Source organism: Scyliorhinus canicula, chromosome 2 (genome assembly GCF_902713615.1).
Source record: "Scyliorhinus canicula chromosome 2, sScyCan1.1, whole genome shotgun sequence".
In the NCBI taxonomy this organism is placed as follows: Eukaryota; Metazoa; Chordata; class Chondrichthyes; order Carcharhiniformes; family Scyliorhinidae; genus Scyliorhinus; species Scyliorhinus canicula.
In genome coordinates, this window is record NC_052147.1 from 23,387,249 (window position 1) to 23,408,022 (window position 20,774).

At 47.2% G+C, this 20,774-nt stretch overlaps 1 protein-coding gene across 1 annotated transcript in view; it reads right to left on the reverse strand.

Annotated features, from left to right (window-relative positions):
• The window catches only part of si:dkey-177p2.18 (phospholipase B1, membrane-associated), an 85,935-nt gene extending 67,026 nt beyond the window's left edge, over positions 1 to 18,909 (reverse strand). The window contains exons 1-4 of the mRNA XM_038790334.1: positions 18,712 to 18,909; positions 18,556 to 18,620; positions 12,734 to 12,827; positions 8,815 to 8,873 (exon numbers count right to left, since the gene is read on the reverse strand). Coding sequence (XP_038646262.1) covers positions 8,815 to 8,873; positions 12,734 to 12,827; positions 18,556 to 18,620; positions 18,712 to 18,769 — 276 coding nt within the window. The 5' untranslated portion in view covers positions 18,770 to 18,909. The remainder of the gene's footprint in view (positions 1 to 8,814; positions 8,874 to 12,733; positions 12,828 to 18,555; positions 18,621 to 18,711) is intronic.
• Positions 18,910 to 20,774: the final 1,865 nt, after the last annotated feature.

Here is a 20,774-nt window from a genome sequence, read left to right on the forward strand (position 1 = left end):
CACTGTTACTGCCAATCCAGTTTTGTGATTCCAGCATCACTGGACGGAGAATCCCGCCCCACATCTAAGTACATTAACTAATAGTTCTTTATGTTATATTTTTATTTATAATGTTCAATACAGAGTTTTGATACTGGAAAGTAAATTAAAACAGCTTTCTTGTAGCCCAAACTAATTGATGCCGAATTTCAGATGCAGCCTCTTTTTCCACAATAAACAAATTATATTTATTGGATTCCACAGCCACAGCCATTTTTTCTTTGTTTTTTTTCAGTGGATGGGGGCATTGCTGGCAATGCCAGCATTCATTGCCCATCCCTAATTGTCCTTCAATTGAGTGGATTGTTGGGCCATTTCAACGGGCAGTTAAGAGTCAACCATATTGGTGGGGGCCTGTTGTTGGCCTGGAGCAAAGGAAAGAATCTATAGAATCCCTACAGTGCAGAAGGAGGACATTTGGCCGACCAAGACTGCCCCGATCCTCCAAAAGTGCACCACTCTCCGTTCTATCCCTGTAACCCCACCTAACCTGCATATCTTTGGACTGGGGGAGGAAACCAGAAGCACCCAAAGGAAACCCACGCAGACATGAGCAGAATGTGCAAATCCCACACAGACAGGCATCCAAGGCCGGCATCGAACCCGGGTCCCTGGCGCTGTGAGGCAACAGTGTTAACAGCTGTGTTGCCGTTCCGTCCAAGGGCTTCCTTCTTAAAGTAAACCAGTTCCATTTATTACAATATATCATAGAATTTACAGTGCAGAAGGAGGCCATTCGGCCCATCGAGTCTGCACCGGTTCTTGGAAAGAGTACCCTACCCAAGGTCAACACCTCCACCCTATCCCCTTAACAATTTTGGACATTAAGGGTAATTTATCATGGCCAATCCACCTAGCCTGCACATCTTTGGACTGTGGGAGGAAACCAGAGCACCCGGAGGATGTGCAGACTCCGCACAGACAGTGACTCAAGCCGGAATCGAACCTGGGACCCTGGAACTGTGAAGCAATTGTGCTATCCACAATGCTTCATTATCATTTTTTCCTATTGCCAGCCTTTTATTTACAGAAATCAAATTGTTAACTGCCCTGACAGAATTGGAACTCATGTTCTTTGGATTTCTCCCCAGTAAGATAACTGCTACTCCACCTTACCCCAAATCGTTAGAAGGAAGATGACCATTTTCAGTATAAATAGTCTTAAATGATTCAAAATGTTGCCTTTCCAGCTCTGCACATTTTGTTTTGATTGGATTCATCTTTGTTGCTGATCCGTAGTCATTGCTTAATAAAACGTAGTGCATGATTTAATTTAAAACCCTTTAAATTCCCTCATAGTAAACTATACAAGGGGATGAGGGCCATTGGCTTATGGTAACAGAATGAAACAAATGTTATTTTCACTAAAAGGGATTCTTGGATTTTCACCAAGGATTTTGGGAATCCATTCTGAACAAAAGAACAAAGAACAAAGAAAAGTACAGCACAGGAACAGGCCCTTTGGCCCTCCAAACCTGTGCCGACCATGCTGTGCGTCTAAACTAAAATCTTCTACACTTCCTGGTTCTGTATCCCTCTATTCCCATCCTATTCATGTATTTGTCAAGATGCCCCTCAAACGTCACTATCGTCCCTGCTTCCACCACCTCCTCCGGCAGCGAGTTCCAGGCACCCACTACCCTCTGTGTAAAAAACTTACATCTCCTGTAAAATCGTACATCTCCTCTAAATCTTGCCCCTCGCACCTTAAATCTATGCCCCCTAGTAATTGACCCCTCTATCCTTGGAAAAAGCCTCTGACTATCCACTCTGTCTATGCCCCTCATAATTTTGTATACCTCTATCAGGTCAACCCACAACCTCCGTTGTTCCAGTGAGAACAAACCAAGTTTATTCAACTGCTCCTCATAGCTAATGCCCTCCATACCAGGCAACATCCTGATAAATCTCTTCTGCACCCTCTCTAAAGCCTCCACATCCTTTTGGTAGTGTGGCGACCAGTATTGAACACTATACTCCAAGTGTGGCCTAAGGGGCTGGGTATACATAACCTGCATCATACAGGCACATTTGTTTTTGCCTATTTTTCCAAGAAGAGTTAAATCCAGTGGCCATAGCTATGGTAATGGCATTAACGATGAAACAATGTCACGAGATATCATATGACTTAGAATGGAGAATTATAGAACATAGAACATAGAACGATACAGCGCAGTACAGGCCCTTCGGCCCTCGATGTTGCACCGACATGGAAAAAAAACTAAAGGCCATCTAACCTACACTATGCCCTTATCATCCATATGCTTATCCAATAAATTTTTAAATGCCCTCAATGTTGGCGAGTTCACTACTGTTGCAGGTAGGGCATTCCACGGCCTCACCACTCTTTGCGTAAAAAAACCACCTCTGACCTCTGTCCTATATCTATTACCCCTCAATTTAAGGCTATGTCCCCTCGTGCTAGCCACCTCCATCCGCGGGAGAAGGCTCTCGCTGTCCACCCTATCTAACCCTCTGATCATTTTGTATGCCTCTATTAAGTCACCTCTTAACCTTCTTCTCTCTAACGAAAACAACCTCAAGTCCATCAGCCTTTCCTCATAAGATTTTCCCTCCATACCAGGCAACATCCTGGTAAATCTCCTCTGCACCCGTTCCAAAGCTTCCACGTCCTTCCTATAATGAGGCGACCAGAACTGTACGCAATACTCCAAATGCGGCCGTACTAGAGTTTTGTACAACTGCAACATGCCCTCATGGCTCCGGAACTCAATCCCTCTACCAATAAAGGCCAACACACCATAGGCCTTCTTCACAACCCTATCAACCTGGGTGGCAACTTTCAGGGATCTATGTACATGGACACCGAGATCCCTCTGCTCATCCACACTACCAAGAATTTTACCATTAGCCAAATATTCCGCATTCCTGTTATTCTTTTCAAAGTGAATCACCTCACACTTCTCCACATTAAACTCCATTTGCCACCTCTCAGCCCAGGTCTGCAGCTTATCTATGTCCCTCTGTAACCTGCAACATCCTTCCGCACTGTCTACAACTCCACCGACTTTAGTGTCGTCTGCAAATTTACTCACCCATCCTTCTGCGCCCTCCTCTAGGTCATTTATAAAAATGACAAACAGCAACGGCCCCAGAACAGATCCTTGTGGTACGCCACTCATAACTGAACTCCATTCTGAACATTTCCCATCAACTACCACTCTCTGTCTTCTTTCAATTAGCCAATTTCTGATCCACATCTCTAAATCACCCTCAATCCCCAGCCTCCGTATTTTCTGCAATAGCCGAACGTGGGGAACCTTATCAAACGCTTTACTGAAATCCATATACACCACATCAACTGCTCTACCCTTGTCTACCTGTTCAGTCACCTTCTCAAAGAACTCGATAAGGTTTGTGAGGCATGACCTACCCTTCACAAAACCATGCTGACTATCCCTAATCATATTATTCCTATCTACATGATTATAAATTGTATCTTTTATAATCCTCTCCAAGACCTTACCCACCACAGACGTTAGGCTCACCGGCCTATAGTTACCGGGGTTATCTCTACTCCCCTTCTTGAACAAAGGGACCACATTTGCTATCCTCCAGTCCTCTGGCACTATTCCTGTAGCCAATGATGACCTAAAAATCAAAGCCAAAGGCTCAGCAATCTCTTCCCTGGCTTCCCAGAGAATCCTAGGATAAATCCCATCCGGCCCCGGGGACTTATCTATTTTCACCTTGTCCAGAATTGCCAACACTTCTTCCCTACGCACCTCAATGCCATCTATTCTAATAGCCTGGGTCTCAGCATTCTCCTCCACAATATTATCTTTTTCTTGAGTGAATACTGACGAAAAGTATTCATTTAGTATCTCGCTTATCTCCTCAGCCTCCACACACAACTTCCCACCACTGTCCTTGACTGGCCCTACTCTTACCCTAGTCATTCTTTTATTCCTGACATACCTATAGAAAGCTTTTGGGTTTTCCTTGTTGCAGGTTCCTAAACCCCGGAACCTGCAACAACCATTCCTGTCCCTGCTCTATCCATGTCTCTGAAATGGCCACAACGTCGAAGTCCCAGGTACCAACCCATGCTGCCAGTTCCCCTACCTTATTTCGTATACTCCTGGCATTGAAGTAGACACACTTCAAACCACCTACCTGAACACTGGCACCCTCCTGCGAAGTCAAATCTGTGCTCCTGACCTCTATACTCTCAATCTCCCGTACCCCAAAACTACAATCCAGGTTCCCATGCCCCTGCTGAATTAGTTTAAACCCCCCCAAAGAGCACTAACAAATCTCCCCCCAGGATATTGGTGCCCCTCAGGTTCAGATGTAGACCATCCTGTCTATAGAGGTCCCACCTTCCCCAGAAAGAGCCCCAGTTATCCAGAAATCTGAATCCCTCCCGCCTGCACCATCCCTGTAGCCACGTGTTTAATTGCTCTCTCTCCCTATTCCTCATATCACTATCACGTGGCACGGGCAACAACCCAGAGATAACAACTCTGTTTGTTCTTGCTCTGAGCTTCCATCCTAGCTCCCTAAAGGCCTGCCTGACATCCTTGTCCCCTTTCCTACCTATGTCGTTAGTGCCAATGTGGACTACGACTTGGGGCTTCTCCCCCTCCCCCTTAAGGACCCGGAAAACACGATCCGAGACATCACTTACCCTTGCACCTGGGAGGCAACATACCAAACGTGAGTCTCTCTCGCTCCCACAAAATCTCCTATCTGTGCCCCTGACTATTGAGTCCCCAATTACTAATGTTCTACTCCTTTCCCCCCTTCCCTTCTGAGCAACAGGGACAGACTCCGTGCCAGAGGCCCGTACCCCATGGCTTACCCCTGGTAAGTCGTCCCCCCCACAAGTATCCAAAACGGTATACTTGTTACTCAGGGGAACGACCGCAGGGGGTCCCTGCACTGACTGCTTCTTCCCAGTCCCTCTTACAGTTACCCATCTATCTCCAGTCTTTGGTGTAACTACTTCCCTGAAGCTCCTATCTATGACCCCCTCTGCCTCCCGAATGATCCGAAGTTCATCCAGCTCAAGCTCCAGGTCCCTAACACGGTTTTTGAGGAGCTGGAGTTGGGTGCACTTCCCACAGATGAAATCAGCAGGAACGCTGACGGCGTCCCTCACCTTATGGGCCCGATTCTCCCATATGGGGAGAAATCGTAAGGCTGGCGTCAAATCCGGGCGGTTTTGACGCCAGCCCCCCCCCCCTTCCCGACCGGGAACCGATTCTGGTCCCCGGTTGGGACTAGCATCCCGACGCGGTAAACTCCGGCATCACGGGCTTAACGAATTTCGTTAAGCCTGCTTGCCAGTTAGCGCCGGCTGACGCGTCATATGACGTCAGCCACGCATGCGCGGATTGGAAGACTCCAACCCGTGCATGCGCGGATGATGTCATCGCGCATTTGCGCGAAACCCGCGCATGCGCGGGCCGGGATGCCCCTCAGCCACCCCGCGAATGGATACTGCGGGGCGGCGGAAGGACAAAGAGTGCGCGGGCATCGGGCCCGCTGCCCGCGATCGGTGCCCACCGATCGCGGGCCCATGGCACCCTTGGCACGGCCGTGGTACTGCCGTGCCAATCGGTGCCATGGTTTTAAAAATCGACAGTTTACGGCCGTTTTTACGAACGGCCAGACCAGGTGTGTTTGCCGTTCGTAAAATCATCCGTAAAGGGCTTGGAACTCGGCCCATCCATCAGCTGAGAATCGCTGCCGGCCGTAAAAAAACGGCGGCAGCGATTCATATCGGGAGTTGGGCGTGGGGTGGGGGGAGAATAGCGGGAGGGCGTCGGAACAGCGTGGCCGTAAAATTTTACGAGCCACGCTATTCTCCGCACCGTCGGGAGTGCGGAGAATCGCGCCCCCTATTTCCATTTGAAAGTGTAATTATAAGGAAATTAGGAATAGGGGGCTGATTCTCCGCTTTTGTGCCTAAGCGCGGAGGATCTGTGGCGTTTTACGTGAAAAAAATCAGCGGTGCCCACTCACGATCCTGCGTCCAGTGAGGGGCGAACAGCCACACCTCGTAAAACCCCCGGCTTCCACAAAATAAATGGCTGGAGAATGGCCAGGTCCGTTGTCACGCATGCACAATTAAAACATGGCGCTGGCCGTTCTCGTACCCAATCTTCCAGATAGTGCCCCCCTGGCCAACCCCTGGCCACCCCCTACCAGTCTCCCCAGCCCTCGCGGAACCCCCCCTGCCCAGCAGCGTGGGTCCTTGTCGATGGTGGTGGTACCGGACACAGTCCGCAGCCGCCATGCCAGGTTCACGACCACTGAGACCACATGTCAACCGCATGGTCAGGAACTCAGCCCACCGGGTTGACGGAGCATCGGGAGGGGGCCTTCAGGTGACGTGCTAAGGCAGTCCCAACGGCGTGCGCCGCATGACAAGATGTCGCCATTTGGAGGGGGCGGAGCATACATAATCTGCATCAAACAGGCGCCGCCCTCAATTTCAGCGTCAAAAGGGATTCTCCGCCCAATCGCTGATTACGCAATTGGTGTCGGGGAACGGAGAATCACACCCGGGTTCGATTAAGGTTTTAAAAGCTGCATTAGGTTTAAAAATAAAACAATGATATTGGATAGATAGCCAAATTAAATTCCCATATCAAATGTAAATCAAGCAACTCAGAACATATTTTGCATGTATGGAAAAAAGTTTGATTCATTTAAGATAGAGGGTAGAAATTGATACACTTTGGAGCGGGATTCTCCGTCCCTCCTCACACATTTTCTGGTGCAGCCCCCCCCCCCCCCCCTCCCCCTCGCCAGTAGCGGGATTTTCCTTCCCGCCAGCTGGCCAATGGGGTTTCACATTGTGGACAGCACCACGCCGTTGGGAAATCCCCGGGTGTGGGTGCGCTGCCGGCGTAACGGAGAATCCCGACAGCGGAGAATCTCCAGGCGTACAATGAGCGCAAAGCATACCAATTTAGCAGTGCCACAGTCTGCACCCAATCTGCACAGATATCAGGACCACTGCTAACGTTGGGGGATCTGTTCTTTACATCTCCTGACATTCATTTAATCTCAGCGTTTGGTACCTGTACAAGGTTTGTGCCAGAAACCCATGTAAATGTATCTGCCAGCTAGACATAGGTTTGAATTTATTTTATTTTAAGAAATGCTTTTCCATCAAGCTAGGAGGACCAGTAATGCACTTCTGACTTCACTTTCTGCTGATTGCCTTGCTCCTGTTGCTCCCTCCAAATCTTTCCTGAACCATACTTAAGAGCCTCTGCCAGTAGCTGAAAATCATTCCCTCTAACAGGCTATTGACCTGAGGAAGTATAACCTGCACAGTCAGCTCACCCCCTCCAATCATTCAAGCGAGACTCAAGAAACACTTTCAGTTGTTTCTCAGCCCTGTTGTTCACTGCCTCCACAGCATACCTCTATTAGAAATGCTTGTTGTCATTTAGAATTTAGCAGTCTGTATGTTAACGAGGCCTAACAGCTTGGATCTCCAAATCCTTGAAACATTCAGCAACGGCAGATAAGTAAGAGTGAGAATGATTCCTGGTCAGCAATGTGGTGGAAAGAAAGATGGAGCCTCCACCCATCACTATCCATAGCTCCGACTACAACATGCAGGTAAAAGTGCACGTTGCCACAGCAACTAGGGTTGGCTCAGTGAGCTGGATAGCCAGTGTGGATCAGATTGGTGCCGACAACATGGGGTTCGATCCCTGTTCCAGCTGGGGTGGGTTCAGGACCTGCCTCGTAGCACTACCTGTGCCTTTGGGAAGAAAACTGAAGAAGGTGCATGAGTGCCACAGTCTTCATCCACTGTGCTAATCTTAATTTACTCATTCTCAGAATATGGGAGTTGCTGTATCATGTATATAATCATGAGTGCCTTGCTAGACCAGTTCAGAGGGCAGTTAGGAGAACATCATATTGCTGTGGGTCTAGATCATATATGGAACAGACAAGGTAAGGTCAGTAGATTTGCTTTCTTAAAGAGATATTAATGAACCAGATGGATTTTTAATGGCAATCCAATAGTTTCAGGGTCACCGTTTTTACTTCAAATTTTATTTAACTGAATGCCAATTCCACCCAACTGCCATGCTGAGATTTGGTCTCATGTCTCTGGATCATTCATTAGTTGAGGATCTGGGTTACTGGTCCACGAATACATCCACAATGCTATCTTATTCCCTAACCACGCAATGTGATTGCTCACACATCTGGTGCGATTCTATGTGGATAGCACAGTTTAAAGTTCATAAGGTAGCATTTAAAACAACCATTTTATCACAGACATCCAGTGACCAATGTGGTATTTCAGCAGGTATTTCAATAAACTTTCCCAAACTTTATTTCACCTGGAAAACCCCATTCGATGGCTACTTCCCAAATCCGCGACCTCCATGGCCTATAAGGATAAAGGCAGTGGAAGCATGGAACACAACCACCTCCAAGTTATTTCCAAACCATACATCACCCTGACTTGGAACTATATTGGCACTTCTTCCCTGTCAGGGGATATAAATCTCTGAACTCCCTTCCCAGTAGAACTGCGGACTGCAGCAGTTCAAGAAAGTGGCTTACTTACCCAAGGGCAATCAGTGATGAGCTACAAATTCTGCCTTTGCCAGCGATGCCCTCATCCCATGAAATCATTTTGTAAAAAATGTCCCTTTAAAGCGACATATTGTCCAGGTCCTCAATGGTAATTTGTGATGATTATATTCCTCTCACACACAATGATACAATCATACATTTGCAACAGTGCAACTTCCAAATGTTGTGACTTACTGTTAGGGAGTCTCCCAGAGCAGCAACTATTTTAATATCTGCTGGTTTCAAAGTGTGAACTAAAATCAAAAAGAGAAAAACTTGAATAAAAACTTCATTTGAAATAACAAAATATAAAACAGTACTTTATTACAATCGCAACTTTCATTTTCAGCTTCTATTTCGGGATTCACTCTCCATCTGATGTGCTGTACGTGATCTGCAAGTGCTCAGTACTGACACTGGTGTCAATATTCAAAATGTTCTCTTGTCCAATACTGATGTATCACCTTTAAGTGAAAAAAGTAGAATTGGATAACTCACCCGCAGTGAGTCAATATCCAACCAATTATAGAGAATACATATCCGACACTAGTGTGGAAAAGTGTTATTCTGTGCTCCAATGCAGATGGAGACATTTCTTAAAATGGAAAAATTCGACAACCCGCTGTTCCCAGCTGTATATGTGTTTTGCATTACAGGAACCAAAAAATAAAGGAAAATAAAAGCAAAATACTGCAGATGCTGTAAATCTGAAATACAAATGGAAAGTGCTTGAAATACTCAGCATGTATGGCAGCATATGTAGAGAGAGAAGCAGAGGGTGAAATTCCTCTCTATATGCAGACTAAGTGCTCACTCCAGCAGATAATTTGGATTGATTCCCGCTGGTGCTAGGAGTGAAGTTGATGTGCCATTCAACGGCACATATAAATTTTTTTAATGAGGATGGGGGTTTTTGTGCTTTTCAATGGCATAGTAAATTTTAAAATGGATTTGCGCTGGATCTGAGAGGGACACACCCAGTCTCTCTGTCAGGTACCGCAGCTCAGAGATTGAGGGCGTCCAGATCTCAGAATATCATTGCAGCCTACCCCCAACTTCAGATTGCTGGCAAGGACCCACTCCCCCTCTCGCAATCGCTGGCAAGGTTCCCCCCAATGTCAGACAAGGACTCCCCTCACCTCTTAGTTCCCCTTCACCTCCCCCCCCCCTTCTTCAGGCACCATCCTAGCTCTTTCTAGAAAGACCAGGTGTGGGGGAAGCACCAGGCAGAGCGCCTGGTCTTTCTCAGAAGCTCTTCAGAACAAAGAGCTAGCCTCTTTTAAAACACTGAGGTTAGAAAGAACAGCTGCTCAAAAGAGGAAGTGCTTCAGAGTTAATGGACCCCTGTAGAGCTATATAAATAATCAATGGCAATTCATCCTATGAAATCCTGGCCCTTTCAATCAAGAGGCTTTTGAAAGACAAGGGTCAATGAAATTGCACGTAAACAATGCAGTTCAAAGCTTTTAGGCTTCTAGGCATGCACAGAGGCTTGAAAAAATGGCAATTAAATTGACTGTGATAAAAGCATTTAAGGGAAGACTTTTACCTTCATCTCACAGATCTTTGCTGGGGGTCAGTTTAAAGTGTTTAAAAACTACAGGTGGGAAGACCAGCCAAACAACCCCCAACCAAGGAAAGAGTCCGGACCTGCCTCCTCCAGCCCAGCCCATCCCAATCCTCACCTCTCCTGAAGGACCCCCACCCTCTCAGTATCCTGGAGACAGGTTTAGGGAGGGTGCACACCTCCTTGCAAGGCAGTCAGAGTGCAAGCCACCAGCTCCCTGTTTCTGAGGACGTGCACCAATTCATGCCAGCAAGACAGTTGTCTGGGGGGGGGGGGGGGGGGGGGGTGAAGAGGATCCCAGAAAGCTGGTAAATTGGGCTTTTGCCTAATAATGAGATTTAAATCAGGGTTTATAGATTCATAGAATTTACAGTGCAGAAGGAGGCCAGTCAGCCCATCGAGTCTGCACCAGCTCTTGGAAAGAGCACCCTACACAATTCCACCCTATCCCTATAACCCAGTAACCCCACCCAACACTAAGGGCAATTTTGGACACTATAGGCAATTTACCATGGCCAATCCACCTAACCTGCACATCTTTGGACTGTGGGAGGAAACCGGAGCACCCGGAGGAAACCCACGCACACACGGGGAGAACGTGCAGACTCCGCACAGACAGCGACCCAAGCCGGATTCGAACCTGGGACCCTTGAGCTGTGAAGCCATTGTGCTACCCACAATGCTACCGTGCTGCCCATTAATGACGTGTTGGCATGTTCCCACTGAGTCTGGGCGGGATCCTCATCGGGGCCTGTGGGAACCTCATTGGGGCCGACAGAGAGGGCCGGGAGACTTGACACCCGGCGTGAAACCCATTTTTTGCCTCCCACCCGATTGACTGAGCTATTGCAATTCTTGCTTCTGGCTAGCGATCCCGGAGAATCGCTCCCCCCCCCCACCCTTCACGAGTTAATATTTGAAGGAAAATGTGAACTCTTCTTCAGAACTTCTTATTCAGTCTACATAATTTCCACACCCGTTACCTTTTGGCCAATGGCATCTTTGTCATTTAATCTCTCTCATCCTCGATCATATCTTTGAAGTTCCCTCTTCTTCTTTCTTTCCTGTCCTCAATTTTGACGGCATAACACCCATCACATTTGTACCTTGTTTTAGTTCGGCAGAGGGGTTATATTCGACTTGAACGTTCACTCTGGCCAAATTTTTCTGGACCTTCACGCCAACAGGATCTTCCATTCCCGCTGATGGTGACCCCCTGTCGCAGTTTCCCCAGCCGCAAGGGGGGCGCGGAATGGAAAAGGCCATTGACATCGGCTGGACCCACCAATGATGGGTCACCTCCGCTGCCACAATACACGTCACGTGGGGGAGGAGGGGGATGGGGGGGGGGGGGGGTTTGGGGGGATGCTGGCAGAAATTCCCACCCTCCGTTTCTCTCTCCGCAGTTGCTGAATTTTTCCAGTATTTTATGTTTCTATACCACAAAATAACCATGTCCAAAGGATGAATGTTGTTCTTTGTACTTTCAAATCAAACTATTATCAGAGTAAATCTGATGGTGGCTGTGCTCATCAAGGGAATAGTGTCATTAAATCAAAATCAAAGCAGAGGTTTATATTAGTAGATGCCCATTATTATCACACACATGGTGACAGTTAAGCACTTTTCTTCTGCTCAAAGTATTCTCCAGTCCTTGTCTTTCCCAATGCCCCTATATTTAATTGAGCACTTCTCACTCCTGCACTCATAGAATCATAGAAACCCTACCATGCAGAAGGAGGCCATTCAGCCCATCAAGTCTGCACAACCCGCTGAAAAAACAGCCTACCTACGCTCACTCCCCCACCTCATCCTCATAACCCCAGTTAACCTGCAAATCTTTGGACACTAAGGGGGAATTTAGCGTGGCCAATTCACCTAAGCTGCACATCTTTGGACTGTGGGACGAAACCCACGCAGTCACGGGGAGAACGTACAAACTCCACACAGACAGTCACCCAAGGCCGGAATTGAACCCGTGTCCCTGGAGCTGTAAGACAGCAGTGCTAACCACTGTGCCACCGTGCCGCCCATAACCTGTCAGAATCTGGTGACGCCACAGAGAGGCCACATTACTTCAAGATCCCTCATATTCTAAAACCAATCCATTCTGACAATAGCGGAGGCTTGGTGGACAATGAGGTAATTTTTGCCAATGATCCAGTCAAGCCCAACAATTTAGCAATGGGAGGGTTGTCATGCCACTCTATGACAAAGCATTTGGGTCCCTCAAGCCCTGCCACGTCATCACTCTGTAGCTTTACATGTTGGTCCACAAGCAGCTGTATTCCGCAATTCTGTAGCATGCACCTTGATATACAAACATCCAGGTTTTCTCACTCTGGTGTAATACACTGGCGCTCAAACTGTTCTGCGTTGACAACCCAAGGAATGATATGATGGTACCTAAACCTTTGTGTACTACCAATCCAATTTGCTGCTCTCAGAAGCAAAAACTGCTTCTATCTCACTTTCCAGTGACTTGGTTTTAAACTCGCATCTTGAAAAAGTCTGAATATATTAAATAAAAGCCATGCTTCACTTTACCTGAGATCGGTACTGTTTCTGATGGTTCCATGTCAGGACAAATAAATGGAGAGTCTTGTGGATCCTTAATTTGCATAATATTCCTATCAAAGCCCTTAAAAGTGCACAAAGTAGGAGAATTTACATCTGGTTCTCTATAATATTGTCAAGATCATTACAAAGTAGTATTGCTGTGGGTACACTGAATTGAAATACCTCCTTAAACTGAATTTCACACGTTCAATTCCGGATACCACGTTCGGATAATTGCGTGTATATCTATTTTTTGCACCTGCGTTTATTTATGCCCCAATTGTGATTGATTTTTGTCGGATCTCGAGCCTTTGCATTTGTAGTTATATTAATATTCAGTAAGGAAAGTCAACAAAACATTTCATACTAAGAACAATACATATGAATGAGCTGAAAGCAATGGGGCTCCTCTCCATAGAACTGTGTCCAGCCTATCTGCATACGGCAATGTCACTGTTGACTAAGGCTGATGGTATTTGATTGTCACATGAGTCTTGTCTATGTGACTATCTAACCTCTCATTGTCGAATGAGCTATTCAGGGCAAAAAACATCCCAATGCCTGTGAATAAAAGAATCAAACCAATACAATGGTAAAGGTGATGGTCACTCATTTTGTTCATCAAGGGGATAGCGTAAGTAAATCAATATCAAGGCAGAGATTCATATTAGTAGATGCCCATTATTATCACACCTGGAGTATGAGGCACGTGATGGTTTCCATTCTAAACACCTGTAAAATTAACATGCTAAAGGTTACAGAAATCATCCTTTGGAAACAAATGTGATGCGAAGTTGGTTACAAACGGATGTGTTTAAGCCTTCAGCTACCTTGCACCATGGGCCACGCATTTTCAGAGATTTCATTCCACTGCTTACTGGGATGCATTTACAGCATTGCGTGTGAGCTTGCTGGAGGAGTGTTTCCCTCAATCCAACAGGCCGACAGGCCGACCTATAAACCCTGCAACATGGGAAATTCTGCTCTCCTAGCAAAGACACATGCCCGAACTTCCTGCTTCTTTCTGCTTGGAAAGAAGACAATGACATCCTGGTGTACAGGCCCGCATGTAGCACCACTCATTCAATGTGCAGTTAGTATGCAAGATCACATCCCAAACATTAGGTTGGTGCATGCTTGGCAGCAGTCAAGATGCTTTTATTTTGTGCCACTCCATATGCCAGTCTCCTTTGAGCCACTACCTTTCAATCAGAGGGTTGTTGCCTGGCGTCAAGAACTATCTGCTGTAAATGTGGTCCCTGTGCCACCCAAACACGTGACCAACACTCTTGTAATGAGGACAATGCTGCAACTGGAATGCCGTAGGGTAGACCATTAGCATCCAGAAGCTATGGTTCTGCTGCATGGGTCACTTGATGGGAGCCCTCCAAAACTCACCAGGAATGCTCAATCCGGGATATTCTGCTGCATCCTCCACAACCTTGTCAACAGGGTTTTGATGAAAACCTTGGAAGGAGGAACAGCAAAGAGGAGGCATAAGAGGAAGAAAGGATGCAGCCGGCACACCTGCTGTCCAGATGGGCTGTCTGGGAGCAGCTCATCTGACTCTGATTTCCCCCAGAATATGTTCCCAGATCCCTGTTGCTCAACACCTTCCTGCTCTACCTACATTCTGCCACTGACCATCTCAGCAACCTCTTAACCGTAATCCTGAAATAAAAGACACCACAATGCAAATATTCCATGCCAATACTATCCATTATCACTTTGAGTAATCCACACAACACTCAACTATTCACCCTTGTACATTCCAGCTGCGTGTCTGCAGCTGCCTATTTCTGACCTACTGCACCTACACAGTGCTGCCCCCAGACCTGCAGCATGGCTGGTGGAATACTGCTGACTTTCAATGGGAGATACCACAAATTGCCTTGCAGGAAACCCTCAAGCAGCTCTGGGCCACGAGAGCCAGCTTCAGACTGCACGATCTCAGAATGGGTGGCAATAGTCTAGGTTGACTGGCTGACAGGTAGCAGCATTAGTGAATTGTCAGCGTTAGGAGCATGGTTGCAGTCACCCTGAGAGAGAACTGCAGGCTTATGCGCTGTGGAGCTACTCTCACTCTCCCGAGCATGGATGGCTGGACTGATGTAAGGCCCTGCAAGCTTGTATCTGCACCCACAAAGACAGCAGTCTGACCCGGACTAGCACTGAACAGCTTTGCATAGTAACAGACAAGGATCTCCTCAGTCTGAGCTTCCAATGCAGCACTGAAACTATCTGTGCTGTGATGGAAGCTGAGAGGGATTCTCTGAGCCTCCGGGGCGAAATCGCAATCAGCGCTGGGGTGGAGAACGGGTGTCAAACCCGAGATCGGGTCCTATGTTGATCCGGCGATTCTCCGGTCCCCGTACGCGCGGTCGATGCGGCGCCGGTCGGGGGCCATTGAAAGTGGCCCCTGTGGCGATTCACTGAGTGCAGCTGGCCGTGTTCCCGACAACGTGGTTCTCTCATGGTTCCACCCATTTGGAACTCGGCATGGCGGCTGCGGACTCAGTCCAAGGCTGCCCTGGTGCGGGGGGGGGGGGGGGGGGGGGAACATTCACAGAGGGGGGTCCTCCAGGATGGCCAAGCTGTCGATCGGGGGCCACAGATCCACGGGCGCGTGTGATGGGGAAGGGCCTATGATTTCGGTGCCAGTCCGCGGCGTGGGTCGGCCGTGTCGCACGAGATGGCTGACGTAGGCCTCCACCGTGCGCAAGCGCGGACCCCCGACTGGACGTGCAGGGCCCCGTATCGGCAGCCAGAGCAGCGAGGACTACTCCAGGGTCCTGCCAGCCCCCTGCAAGTGGGAGAATCACCCTGGACTTTCTCAGGTAAGTCCAGAGTGATTCGCGCGCGTCTTTTCGCGGGCGTGGTGACATAGCCCCATTATTGGAGAATCCCGCCCCAAATGTTAAATCACAGCTGGGTCACAAGCGTTCACTTAGAGTTGACCACAACTGGAAAGGTTGGCTTCCAAGCTCTGCATGATGTCTTGTTCCATGCTGCTGCCATACCCCTCCATGCTGCTTTATAGTGACGACAGGCTCTCTGGTGTTATACTCCAGGTAGCCAGTTCGTGATGGAAGAATCCAAAGCAGTCTTTACTTGGGATACATTTATTCACAGAGTGAAACATTGCAAGTATACATCTCCACGCCACTCTTCAATCAGTTAATGTATCTTTATATGTGCTGAAGTAACCATTCAATCAATGCCCTCCTTCTGTATATACTTAAACTCAATTGATACAATTAGCACTTGTTTAAGCCAATGCTTTAAACAGTTCTGCACGCTCAGCCATCAACCTTTCCCTGTATGCTGCCTGTCAAAGCCCTCCAGCTGGATTCTCCGATTCTGGGGTTCTGTCCCCACGCTGGCGTGGGAACGGTGACGTTTTACGGCAGAAGAAATGGTGCAAAACGGCCCCCGACTCCCCATTTTGCTGGGGGCTAGCAGGGCGACAGTGTAGAGCACCCGACTCTAGCTACCGATATGGCCTGGAGAATTGCTAGGTCCATGCCCGTCCATGCACATGGCGGCCTGCAGTGGCAGTGCTGTGCTACATGGTGGACGCAGCCCGCGGACCCGGTCCGTGAAATAGTCCCCCCCACCCTTTGGCCGGGTCGCACGCCCCGGACAATGCCCCACAGTGTCCCCAGCCCTGAATAATGTCCCCCTTGTCCGCGGACCAGTCCTCCCCCGACTGTGGCGGCGCTGGACTGAGTCTGCAGCCGCCATGCTGAGTTTCCGACGGATGAGACCATGAGAAACCCACGCCATCGGGAACTCGACCGGACCGGGGGGGGGGGGGGGGGGGAGGGGGGGATGGAGCTTCGGGGGGCGGGCCTCAGGAAATGTCCTGAGGCCGTCGATACGTGGCGTGGTGGACTCGGAGAGTACGCCGCTTTGGAGGGGGTGGAGCAGCGCCGCCCCCGATTCTGTCGTAAACTTGGGTTCCCCGGCCGATCGCCGAACGTGACCGGAGAATCTGACTCCTCTGTCGAACCTGCCTGCGACTTTGCCCTCTGATAAACTGGTACAAATACTATCCTTTCCCTTTTTACCTGGCTGCGGTCCATTCATGCCCAGTGACACACCACATGCAGATCCCCCTTAATATTACCCTCTAAGGCACGGGGAGAGAGTGGTTGAATCAGGGTACAGGCTTCTTCTTGAGGCTGCTAGCCAATGGCCTCTGGGTCACTGAAATCCTACAGGGTCTGGTGAAGACAGTTTGGCTAGAGAGAGTGAAATGAGAGTTCTGGATGGGTATTGTAACATAGCGCTGGGACCTTCGAACCCACCAGCTGATGGTGGGTGTATGAATCAGTGGACAGCACACCAGATGCACATAATTGATGAGCTTTCAAGTGCAGAATCTGGCAGGGGAACCCACCATTCTGGTCGGCGGGACTGGCACTACCAGAGTCACTCTCTACCACATCTTGTCTCAAAAAATTCTGCCCACTATTTCTTATCAAATGATGATATTTTTGTTGAATACACTAGTGTTAAGGAAACATTTTTGTTTATGTGCAAATTCTAAGTTTTAGGTTATGATTACAGTAAAAACGAATGTAACCCAATCTGTAATATTTCAGGTATCGTCAATGTTGGTTTAGTCATATTGTAATACGTTCATGTACCATGCTATATTTTAAGGTATAAGTTTCTTTTAAGTAGGGGGGGAGAGGGGGGAATGTTTTATATTGCCAGAGCTGAGCATCTTATTGTATTGCCCTCTTCTTGAGGACGTGTAAATAAAATTAGGTCAATAATGGCTGTTTGCTGTTAGTCCAAATGGTGAGTCTCCTCTCAGTGTGATACACAACCAACTCCAGTCACCTGTGGCTCCTCTGGATCAGATCAGCTAAGCCAATGTACATGCATCATCGGATATTGCTGCTTTAAGAGTACATTGGACTTCTAAAGAAGTACTGATTAGTTTTAAAAAAACCTAATTGTTATTAATTCGATATAAATCAGCCAATTTATAGCCAAAATGCCATACCCTCACGCACAAATTCCCCCTTGTAACTGCTTCCTTAACATATTTTGTAATATTAATTGTATTTACAAAACAAATACTGACCTTTGGAGCGAGTTAAAAGATTAATTTTACTATCTACAATAAATTTTGAATGGAGGTGGGTTCAACAATTCTACAAAGGTCAAAGCCATGACCAACTGTCCATTCCAATCTTTGTATTAATAATGTTTCTGATGAATTCAAAAGAGACAGCTTCGCTTGTGACTCGCAGTGTAATCACCAAACTCAACACATTTTTGCAAAAAAATACAATCCCTTTATAACATCCTAATGTTTTGCAAAAAGTACTGATCAAAAGGACCAGTTATCAAAATGCAAAGCTGATCTGTAACCCAGCGAATGTAATTCTGTAATCTGCTGAAACCAATAATGTCATGAAAGTTCGCAGTTTGAAACTTCCTCAGCTGTTGCAACAGCACAAACCGGCTCGGAACACATTTGGACTGACACCACAATGTTGTTCAGGTTCGACAGTTAGTTCCTAACAGTGTAACACTCCCACTGAATGTTAGATTAGATTTTTGAGCTGCTCCCGGTCTCCAATAGGCAGAGTGAAAGACAGAGCAGACATTGTAAAAAATGAGGGCTTCACAACTGGAAACACAATGCTGAGCATTATACGACTCGCAACACAACATACAGAACGTTCTTAATGGGATAATTCAACATAAAAATTAAACGCCACATCAGCTGTTTTCAAGCTAAAGCTATGACCTTTAAAGTCTGGATGCTCGACGGGGAAAATCATACTTACCATGGGTCCAAACTGTGAAATATAATCTTTGATCCCATTCTCATAATTGTCCCACCACTGGGAACCTGTAATGAAAATGGACATTGAGTAAATTGGTGAGGTGTGCAGGCTCAGCTCAATCCCAGATGCTGAAGGAAGCAACGGGGTGATGAATACCTTGTACATACGAGCTGAGCAATGTACAGATGGAGAGAAGCAACGCTCTCTTTTCCATAGTGAAGGGCAGCGGCGGTCAGCAATTGTCCAGAGCTTATGGAAGGGAGAAACGATAGGACTGATTACTCACTCCTCTTTCATGCAAGTTCTCAGCACAAGCCTGGTGGTAAAGGAGAATGCAATTGATCGTGAACGAGATTAACATCAGGATCAGATGGGGACCATACACAGCTCTAGCATTTTTAAAAGGGAATAAAGATAACAATCTGCTGACTGTTAAGTAGAGAGGCAACAGTTTTTTGAATAAATGCATATTGTTTAACTCTTGGGTTTCCTCTGCAGTTAACAAATATGAAATAAGCCCCACACTCGTACGCAAATTGAAATCAGCTTTTAATGCAGAAATTAAGAATCTGAAGGGTAGAATTGCACATTACTAATTTCCTCCACGACAAAATGCTTCTTAAAACCCTCTTCTCTGTTCCCTTCAACACCATCTTTCGCAAAAAAAAAATAACGTGAGCAGTTCATGGATTTCTTAGTTGTCAAGATGGAAGACGTATGCCCAACTTCCTTCATTTTGGGTGCTGGATGTTTCCTGGATGTTAGCGTGTTCATTCAATCATAGAGGAGGTACTAGTTCCTTTTAGATCGTACATTTCCTGGATAGATCCAACCCACACATCGATTAATACATCTGAACTAGAGCTAGTCTAAATGTTTCCCTTTTATTTATGTATATCCAAATGACACTTAAATGTTAGCCTGTATCTTCGCCACATTCTGCAGCCTCAAATTTCGCAACACCTGATTTTTAAAAATGAAATTAAAGAATGGTCTTTCATTCGCTTTTTGCGCTAAAACTGTATTCAAGCAACCTGAGTGACATGTGTCTGATACTGAAGAGGGTGAATCAATTCTTGCAACACGTTTTTGGCAAAATGTAACTGGGCAAACCCGATTTTGGAGACCTTTGAAGCATTTTTAGGGGAATGTTTGCCACACTATGACATATGCCGCACCAAATAACTCTTGACCATCACTTTATCATTATTGAAGAGAAGAGCACATGAAATAGGAGCAAGAGTAGGCCATTTGGCCCTTCAAGACTGTCCTGCCATTCAATGTTTGACCTGATTGTGGCCTTAACTCCACTTTCCTACCTACCCCCCCCATAACCTTTGACTCCCTTGCCGATAATAATAATAATGAAACGTGCACTCAGCATGAAAGCTGAATTGCAGTGTAAATTACGTTAAAAAATTCATAGGCTAAGTGACCAGGGTAAAAACAAAGGCTGGAATTTTATTCTCGGGCGCGCCCAAAGTAGGCACAACTGGAAGCTGATATAAAACCTGCTCCTGACTGGCATAGTGCTGTGAATGAGATAATATTCTGCATCCGGCCAGTGAGAAATGCTGTTTGGTTTATCAGTGTGTGGAGGTGCAACATGTCGGGCGCTGGATCCAATGGGGATTCAGCAGGGTGTTCAAAAATGGAAGAAGCAACTCCCTGAAGACTGCCAGAACTTGTGGGGGACCTATCTTGAAGCTTTCCAAGAAGTGTCCTGGTATGCAGTCATGGCCTCTGCACCTGATGGTCATGGAAGGCAGGTGGGTACTCCACATCCCCTCCCCACCCCCGTGCCTCCGTTTCTCAGATAAGTGTCTGGGAGTGCTGTTTGAGGATGGCAATTTCAGGTGGCATACTTCATGCCCAGGGACAGTAAGAGAAGGCCACCCCACCTGATCAAGAATGTCTGGAAAGAGGCTGCGGTCCAGGTCAGTGAACATGATCTGGTGCGCTGCACGTGACTTTAGCCCCTCAAAATGTTCAATGACCTTCTACGGTTAGCAGGGGCAAGTGCGGAGATGGCATGGCTCTGTGCAGAGAACTGTAGTCAAGTGGCCATTGCTCAGAATATTCATGGGTCCAAGAGTGTGTATGCCCACTGGCACTGAAGCCTGCCCTGCCAAGGAATGGACCTTCAGGGAATTGGAGGATTAATTAGACTCTCTATTCCTGCCAGGAGAAGAGAAGTCATAATGTTGTGGACGCCAAAG